The sequence below is a fragment of the Rattus norvegicus genome, chromosome 8, assembly GCF_021556685.1.
Source record: "Rattus norvegicus strain SHRSP/BbbUtx chromosome 8, alternate assembly SHRSP_T2T, whole genome shotgun sequence".
In the NCBI taxonomy this organism is placed as follows: Eukaryota; Metazoa; Chordata; class Mammalia; order Rodentia; family Muridae; genus Rattus; species Rattus norvegicus.
In genome coordinates, this window is record NC_141541.1 from 31,670,615 (window position 1) to 31,679,948 (window position 9,334).

Here is a 9,334-nt window from a genome sequence, read left to right on the forward strand (position 1 = left end):
TCCAGTAGAACTACTGACGTTCTAAAACTACAATTCCCAGAGATCTTAGAGGCGGCGCCTCTGAGATGCGTCTTCTTTTAAGCCCGCCCGGGCAAGCCACCTGCTTCAAGGCTCTCTGAAGAGTATCCAGGCAGTACCTCAGGTGTCTGGGTGATGTGTTGAGTGAATGGTGGTGGGTAAAGCCGAATTAGGGAGGGACTGAGGAGCGTCTAGGGGCAGACTATGCGAGATGGAAAGAGCTCAGATAACGGAGAGATGGATTAGGATTAATCATGACTTTTCTTCATAAATCCCAGGTCCTTTAGGCTTCCTTGCCTCCATCTTGCACCGTGCAGGTTTTGGAAGACAAGAGCTGCTTCTTACACGTCCGGTTAGCTTCAGCCTCCTACAGAGAGGCAATGCCGAGACCCCGGAAGAGGCAGGCTGGGGCCGCTGGTCCAGGTGAGCTGCACCGACGCTGCAAAAGGCAGCACGTAAAGAACGTTTTTGTAGGGCGTGCATTGTTTACTTTTTCCACTCCGTGGTTTGGAGACCTTGGGGTTTGCTGCTTATCGTCGTCTTTACTCTTTCTGCCAAAACTTCCACTTCAAGTCTCTTCCACTTGTTTGTCCATTCAAGAAGGAGCTATTAAGCATTGCATACACATATGGAATTGTGTGTGGTGGCCCATGCCTGTACTCTCGGTATGTGGGAAACTCAGGCAGGATCGCCTTAGGTTTAAGATCAACCTGGTACTACATGAATACTACATAATCAGGACCCTGTCTCCAAGGTGTGTGTTTGAAGATAGATATCCTTTACAACGGGAACACACACTCTCTCTCTCTCTCTCTCTCTCTCTCTCTCTCTCTCTCTCTCTCTCTCTCTCTCTCTCATCAGAGGATAACTTGAAGGAATCAATCCCCCTTTTCCACCCTGTGAATCTCAGGGATTGAACTCAGGTCTTTAGACTTTGTTTTAAAAAAAAACTGCCTTTACCACCTAAGCTGTCTCGCCAACCTTCATATCATTCTTTTGAGTGCAATAAACCAGACACAGAAATTCCTGCGTGGTTTCATGTGGAATGTAAAAATGTTGAAAGCTAGAAGTAAAAGGAAGGTCAGGATTCAAGATCTTCCTTGACTACATGTAGAGCTTGAGGCCAGCCTGGGCCACAGGAGACCCCACCTCTTACACAGTTCTTTTTTCCCCTAGGTCTTTATCTGATTGACCTGTCAATATGGAAATACTAAGTATCTGAGGATGACCTGAATTCCTAATCCTTCTGTCCCCACTCCCAAGTGCTTTGGTTATGGGTTTTTTAAATCACCAAAAACATTTTTACTTAACCTTAAATATTCCTGAACAATGTAACTTCAGAGGCTACCAAAACCCTCAACATAGTTGGTAGGACACGTACTGCAGCTATGCTTACAAGCCCAGTGTGCTCTAAGGCTTCTCTGGTCCATGTGTTTTGTCAGATTTTATGTGTATGTGCTGTGGCCCTTGTGCTGGTACTGAGAAGCTGGTTCTCTTAACATATATGCCTTAGGCGATGGAAGTCAGGTCTTTTTGGCTTGGAAGTCAGTGCCTTTAGTGTCTGGCGTCTTAACAACGCTTGAGCGCAATTTTATGCTAAACCCCTTTCCTGTTCTGTTCCTGTCCTTATCTGGCCTTGAATTTGTAGCAAGTCTCCTAGGAGCCCCAGGCTCTAAAATTCTGTGATTGTAGTCGTGAGCCAACACGCCCAGCTTAAAATCTTAAACTCTACTTTGGCTTCATTCTCTTTGAAATCTTTTTGTTTGGTTTAAGAATCCCAGGTTGTGAGTTAGGCAGCAACATGCTGTTTCTTGCAGCTGATGGCAGTGCATAGAACATTTTGGAAAAGCAGTGGCCTAGGCCAGCCTGGGTCAGAACAGGAAGCCTACAGCTCCATAACAAAAATGTGTGATGGTTCCTACCTATAATCCTAATGCCTGGGAAGCTAAGGCTGCGAACTGGAGGCCAGCCTGGGCTACAGAGTTCAGAGACCCTAACTCAAAAAAATAGATGCTTCTGGAAGTAAATTCCAATCGATTGAGAATTCATGAATACATGTGTGGAGACACCATATGGCAGTTGGTACCTATTAAATGTACACAATTTTTCATCTCCTGTGTCAGTTAAAATTTAATAGAGAAAGGCAGTTAACCGTCAGGTGAGGACAAGGAAGATGAGCTCTAGTTCCTTCTTGAGGGGAAAATGCAAACCTGTCTGAGGAAACTGAGTAAATGGTCCTTAGGACAGCTTTGTGACAGCGGGGAAGAGGAGGGACCACAGGGAAGGCCTTGAGAAGGAAGCAGAACTTGAGTCCCGTCTTAAAAGAATGGGAGGGCTTTTCACCAGCAAAATCCTGGAACTCAGAAAACATGTCTTTCCATTCACAAAAACAAATACAGATATTAAGCAGTGGAAGTCGGAAAGGGCCTCTTTTAGGAATGACAGGTTTCAACATATTATTGGGGTTATTTAACCACATATTCATGCTTGGGTTTTTGTTGTTTTTTAAAATGAAAATAGATGCTTCTCTTATACAGTGTGCCTCAACCAGTTTTCTTTTCCCTCCACTCTCACAGCTCCCTCATTGCCCTCACCAACCCCAGACCCATCCACTTTCCCTTCGTCTCCCTTCAGAAAAGAGCAGGCCTCCAAAAGATAACCAAACAAGACACAGTAAGAAAAGGGCAACAGCTCTCATACCAAGGCCAGACAAGCCAATGCGACAGGAGGAAAAGAGTCCAGGAACAGGCAAAAGAGTCAGGACACCCACTTCCACAGCTAGGAGTCCCACAAAAACAGTGGGCCATACAGAAAGGACCTGTATGCAGGCCCTGCACTTGCTGCTTCAGTCTCTGAGCCCATGTGAGCCCTGCTTGGTTGAATCAGAAGGTCATTGTTCCCCTGGTGTCCTTCATTCCAACTCCTAAAATCTTATCTCCCCTCTTCCTCGGAGTCCTCCTTGCTCTGAGGGGAGGGACCCAATGGAGATCTCCAAAATTTAGACTCTCCACATAATGTCTGGCTGTGGGTCTCTGTATCTACTCCCATTTGCTGTCTTGAGGAAGCCTCTCTGACGTTGACTGGACAAGGTACCAATCTACGAGTATCAGTATGCTTGTTCTCAAGACAGCTGGGAAACTGTGCTAAGATGTGCTAATCAGAGCGTCAGGCATCCATAATGGTATTTAGTGAAGACTGATGTAGTCGCAAACTAAAATTCGAGGTAGTAGAGTTAAGTGTAGGTTCGGACTGACTCAAGTGACAGTTGTGACTGGACTTATAGCTGTGTTCTACCTGACTAGATCGTAAGCAGCAGCACACTGTTCAGATGGACAGAACACTTTACGTCGTGTTGATTTGCCAAATTAGGACCTGGTGCGCTTGTCGCAACATAAAAACAAAACAAAAAAGGGGCAGGAATATAGTTCAGTGATAGATTGCCGGTCTAGCATAGGCAAAACCCTAGTTCAGTACATACCATTGGAGCACAAAAAACAAAAAAAAAAAAACAAAACAAAACCCCAAAAAACTAGTTTTATAAAAACTAGTTTTTTTTTAATTGTTATAAAATCACATCTACATGGTCCTGATTAAACTTCTTTCAAATTTCTCTTGATAATGATTATATCAGTTAATATTTTCTGAACATTTATGATGAGATATTTCCTAAGTCTTAGCAGTGAGACTGACATAATCATTGAAACAGTTTCAAGCAGTGCTTCATTTCTTCATTAGAAAGAATAGCCTAACCGAAGGCACAGAACTGAGATGTGACACACTTAATTACTACAAGTTCTCTTTGATCTTAACTCTGTGAGGATCACTTTGTCTCATTGAGTAATCTAGAAGTTATCCTATAAGAGTGTGTTCTTGGGGCTGGAGAGGAGGCTCAGCAGTTAAGAGCACTGGCTGCTCTTCCAGAGGTCCTGAGTTCAATTCCCAGCAACCACATGGTGGCTCATGACCATCTGTAATGGGATCTGATGCCTTCTGGTGTGTCTGAAGTCAATGACAGTGTACCCCCATAAATATAATAATTCTTTAAAAAGAAAAGTGTATTTTTTATTAAATTTTACAATTTCATAAATATACAGAATGCAAACAGACTTTTTTTTTTTTGTTAAAGTAAATCTTGTTTTTTGGTTTGTTGGTTAAGATTTGGCATAGGATTTCTGTGTAGCACAGGCTGTCCTAGAACTTACTCTGTAGACTAGGCTGGCCTCAAACTCAAAGAGCTGTGCCTGCCTCTGCTTCCTAATTGCTGGGATTAAAGGCATGCACCACTACCGCCCAGCAGCTTTTAAACAGTTTTAATGTTTACTTTTGTATGTATGGGTGTTTTACCTGCATGTATGTCTATGTACCATAGAGACCAGGGAATGTTGGATCCCTTGGGACTGGAGTTACAGACGCTTGTGAGCCATGTGGGTACTGGGAATTGAACCCAAGTTGTATGGAATCTTTAGCAGAGCTATCTATCTAGCCCTAAGAACATTCCTACCCCACCCTCCCCTATCTCTCTCCTATACCTAATCCTACACCTCTTGCCTACAAGCCTTACACTCACATCTCTTCATTTTGCTTTGTGACCTACTGAGTTTAACCGTCAATGAAGCCATGAGTTCAGAGCTATTAGAGGCTGGTGGGCCCAGCAGTGGCTATAAAACTCAAGACAGCGACTCCCCCTCTCCTGGAAAATATCAATAGCCAATCATTTTAGCAGTAGAGATAGTGCCCCATGAGCTCCTCCCCCATTCATAAATGACTGTTGATAGCACCAATCTTGTGTGGGGACCAGTACAGGTAGTTGCCATCAATGTGAGTTGATGGTTTCAGTGGTTGTGTTGTGCCAAGAGGATGCCATTTTTGAGTCTGATTTGCAGGTATTGTCCCGTCTTTATAGAGAAGGTGAAGTTAATTCTCTGAGTCTAAGCTTTGAGTCAGGCCTGTACAGCAAGTATGACAGGAGTAAGTTTTTTTTCTCACAATTGCCTCCCAGCATGGTGACGAGTATTTTCCTTTGCTTTCCTATTGCAGACAAGAAGCAGCTATCTGGAAAACGCACCAAAACTGAAAACTCAGAAAGTGCATCAGTTAAGCTAGAGAATTCCAGCCTTGAGAAGACTACAACCTTTAAAACCTGTGGCAAAAACTTAAGCAACTACTGGCTGATGAAGTCAGAGCCAGAAAGCCGGCTAGAGAAAGGTATAGACATGAAGGTGAGGCTAGACCTATATTCAGTCATGCTGTGGCGATGGGTAGGTCAGTTAAGGTACTTGCTGTATAGACCTGACGACTTAGAACCCACAGTGAAGGGAAAACCAGCCTCTGAAAGCTGTGCTCTGACCACACGTACCACACATCATACACAGATAACTGCTACTCAGAGAATTCACTACAGTGAATGTGTGCTTCTCTCTCACCTTTGAAGACTAAGGAAAAGGTTAAAAATGGAGAGCTGGCATTAGTGTCGTTAACTTAAGGTTAGATAACCCTTATCAGAAATTCTTGGGACCAGAAGTGTTCTAGATTCTAAATGTGAATATCTCTAAGTTCTACCCCTAATCTACATACTTTAATAAAATATAAGACTTTTTGAATATTAGAATATTCCAGAGTATTTTGGATTTCAGATGTTAAGAGTAGGGATGCCCTGGTCTTATTGCAGCTTGTTAAGCCTTGTTTGCTTGATGTCCCTGAGGAGCCTGCTCTTTTCTGGGGGGAGGCGGAGGTGGGGTGGATCTGAGGGAGTGGGGGAAACTACAGTTAGAATGTAATATATGAGAGAAAATTTAAAAAAAAAAAAAAAAGATTAGGCATACCCAACCTGTATGTGTCTAGATTTCCTACCTAAGCAAGGGTTGGCAGACTTTCTGCAGAGCCAAAGGTTATGGGTTTTTATAGTCTGTGTTTGCAGCTCTGTCCCTGTAACAAGAAAATGGCCACACAAAACACATTAAAAGGTAAAACTTTTATTTATAAAATCAGGCATTTGGTTCAGTTTTCCAATGTCAATCGTAGTTTTTGTTATTTTGCTGTTATGTGTTCTTAAGATGATTCAACTATGTAGCACAGGCTGGCCTCTTAACTTTTGAAGTAGCCTAGGTTGCCCCTTGAATTTAAGATCCCTCTCGCATCCCAGGTTTAGGAGGGCTGGATTTACAGGAGTGCACCCCTATACCTGGCACTGGTTGGTCAGTTTGTTTTCCTTACTACTTGCCGTGCTCCTAGATGTCTCCCTGATGAGTGTGGCCATGTATTCAGGTAATGAATATCAGCTGATTTTAGTACTAGCTTGAGGAAAATAGAAATATTAGAGACTTAGGATACCTTAATAAGAGAAAAACAGGGAACCAGCAGGCTTTTATTATCCTGATTATCCATTCAACTGATCATCTTAATTAGCAAAGATCACAGTGCAAAACCCAAGGCTACTTACACATTCAGCACCAGTGAGTCCCTGGAACTAATTAGAAGTAACCTGCCAAGCTCCTTTACGGCCTGCAGCACTTTTCAGGACTAAGGAGAAAGGTTTTGTTTCCATAGAAGCTTACCGATTGGCCAGTGACTTTAGTAACGAGTGGCTTGATTTCCTTTTGGCTAGTTCAGCATCGAGGATCTCCAAGCACAGCCCAAGCAGACAACTTGCTGGGATGGTGTTCGCAACTATCAGGTAAGGAAACAAGGGGCAGGAACCCTGATGCCAACGACGACAGGCTACATGCCTGCCTCCTCCACCAGTCTGCAGTAGCGGGGCCTTTTAGCCAATACTGCTTTTCCCTGAACTCTGTCTGCAAATGTTTTCAGAAATATCATAATCACTGTGACAGCATGCAATCTGCAAGTGGCTTGGTTCTGGCTAGTGTCCTGGAACAAGGCTTAGGACTCTGAACAAAGGAACAGACTTCATTATGAATCGGAGAGAAACTGCAAAACAGAAGTAAACATCTTACAAAAACAGACTTGCTTTCTTCCCAGCCTTTAAGTGGGTAACCCTTGTTTGTTCTTTGACACAGGCTTGGAACTTCCTCAGGGCCATGAAACTGGAGGATGAAGCCTTCTTCTACCATAGCAACTGCAAACAGCCAGGCATCGTGGGACTTATGAAGGTTAGATGCACACATTTGCCCCTGCACTCCTCCCTCAGGGGTTTGTTTGTGAGAGGCCTACAGCTTAAATAGGCAAGAACAACTCCACACTGCCAGTCACAGCCAGTGAGGAACGTGCCTGACCATCACCTGTGTGACAACAGTTAGAGCAGGAGGACCTTCATCTCAGGCCCTACTGATGCTTCTCACTCTCTGAGGGTCCCATCTAGCAGCTCCTCTTCATTAAGAGTTTTGTGATAAAAACTGTTTCCAACAGTAACTTAGCATAAAACTAGGATTTCTTTCCTAGCTTGCTTGCTTAGGCTATTTCCAGAGTGCCAGCTGTCCCTATGGCAAGGGACGGGGGTCAGAATGGGAAGGAGAGGTCAGAGTTAGGTGCATATCAAAACTTGAGCAGGGGCTGAAGAGATGGCTCAGTGGTTAAGAGCACAGGCTGTTGTTCCAGAGGTCCTGAGTGCAATTCCCAGCAACCACATGGTGGCTCACAACCATCTGTAATGAGATCTGATGCCCTCTTCTGGTGTGTCTGAAGACATGACAATGTGTTCATACATATAAAAATAAATAAATCTTTAATTTAAAAAAAAAAAAAAACTTGGGCAGGGAACTAAAATGACTGGAGATTTTGGATTTTTTTATTTCCAGATTGTAAAGGAGGCTTACCCAGATCATACACAGTTTGAGAAAAATGACCCCCATTACGATCCATCCAGCAAAGAGGACAACCCTAAATGGTCAATGGTAATAAGTGTTCTTGTTTCATAGGGCAGAATGGACAAAAGGAGGAAAGGGGTATGGGGTGCTATTAGGTCAAGAAGCACAGCTCAGCTCTCCCTTGGATGAAGTTTTGCTGAATTGGGATAGCAACAGAATATTGGCATCCCTAATACCAGGGACCTCCTACAAATAGCAAAAACCCTGGGTGGGCACAGAAGCAAGACCTTAGCCACTCAGAGGGCAAAGCTTGAAAACTGATTCCAGGATAGGAATTCAAGGACAGGCTAGGCAACATAGTGGACCCATCTCTTAAGGTTGGACAGAGTTGGGCTGGAGAGATGACTCAGCGGTTAAGAGCACTGACTGTTCTTCCAGAGGTCCTGAGTTCAAATCCCAGCAATTACATGGTGGCTCACAACCGTCTGTAATGGGATCTGGTGCCCTCTTCTGGTGTGTCTGAAGACAGCGACAGTGTGCTCATGATATATATAAAATAAATCAAAAAAAAAAAAGATTGGCGAGAGGCTGGCTGAGCACGTTTCTGTTCCCTTCACGATTGGCGAGAGGCTGGCTGAGCACATTTCTGTTCCCTTCACATGCTGTCGAGTAGGTGGATGTACAGTTTGTTCGGATGATGAAGCGCTTCATCTCCCTGGATGAGCTGAAAACCTATCACCAAGCCCACAAAGCAACTGGTGGTCCCTTAAAAAGCATGACTCTCTTCACCCGCCAGAGACTTTCAGTTCAGCCTCTGACTCAAGGTAAGGAAGGTCCTAAACATGGAGCAGTGGTGTCCTCACTTGAACCACATGCTGCGCATACTGTCGCTGTTAGTACTCAGTACCAGATATCCCAGTTTTCTAATGGACATCAGCACTGCAGAACCGCCCTCAGCCTCTCGGTGCGGGAGATGGTAAGCACCTCAGTCTCACCCCCACACCCCTCCCCACTTTTTTTGTAGAAGAATTTGATTTTATTTTGAGCCTGGAGGAAGCAGAACCAAGTTAATCAGAAGGCTCTACTAATGGATGGAGTGACCGCACCGAGATTTTCTGAGACAGCAGGAGAAAGCTTGCTGTTTCAACTGGGGATCATATGCATGGGTGGTTTAATTTTCCCAATAAAGATTTAATGACAAGGCTGGAAGTGTTTTCTTCTAAATCTGTCTTGGTTGTGGAGGGTTCCTCCACCGAGGGTATCTTCTATCCAGCCTGGTTCCTTTCGTCAGCTGGAAGATGCAGGCACCTCTACCCTCACCTGCCCCACCTCTGCAGTTATGCAGTAAACAGCAAAATGGAGGACCAAGTCCCTCGCTCTTTGAACACTCAGTGAGAGCCTCCATCTTGATTTTTCTATGCTACTTTTGGTCTTTGTCCTACCACAGTGGAAGAACACAAGGGGGTTTCAGGCAAGTTGCCAGACAGGCCTGAACTGGGCTGTGTTTGCCTAAAATGGGTGGTTAATACAGTGTTCATTACTGTTTACTGTCC

The 9,334-nt window shown here is 44.2% G+C and overlaps 1 protein-coding gene across 2 annotated transcripts; it reads left to right on the top strand.

Moving 5' to 3' along the window:
- Window positions 1-102: 102 nt before the first annotated feature.
- Thyn1 (thymocyte nuclear protein 1) lies at window positions 103-8,985 on the top strand. 2 transcript variants are annotated; one of them, NM_001007661.3, is made up of 8 exons: window positions 103-142; window positions 297-441; window positions 5,056-5,237; window positions 6,623-6,691; window positions 7,035-7,127; window positions 7,773-7,868; window positions 8,455-8,605; window positions 8,806-8,985. In NM_001007661.3, the coding sequence occupies exons 2-8, from the start codon at window positions 399-401 to the stop codon at window positions 8,850-8,852; spliced, it is 681 nt and encodes a 226-aa protein (NP_001007662.1). In that variant the 5' UTR covers window positions 103-142; window positions 297-398; the 3' UTR covers window positions 8,853-8,985. The 2 variants fall into 2 exon arrangements, with proteins under 2 accessions (NP_001007662.1, XP_087416988.1); XM_087560862.1 differs by having other exon boundaries at window positions 108-172; window positions 8,806-8,984.
- The last annotated feature ends 349 nt before the right edge of the window (window positions 8,986-9,334 follow it).

What these genes read in the sequence shown, in the direction of transcription:
- Thyn1 (NM_001007661.3), top strand. Translation starts at nt 399, where the DNA reads ATGCCGAGACCCCGGAAGAGGCAGGCTGGGGCCGCTGGTCCAG. An exon ending in AGAAAGGTATAGACATGAAG is followed by an intron (nt 5,238 to 6,622) that starts GTGAGGCTAGAC and finishes CCTTTTGGCTAG; the next exon opens with TTCAGCATCGAGGATCTCCA. An exon ending in ACAACCCTAAATGGTCAATG is followed by an intron (nt 7,869 to 8,454) that starts GTAATAAGTGTT and finishes GCTGTCGAGTAG; the next exon opens with GTGGATGTACAGTTTGTTCG.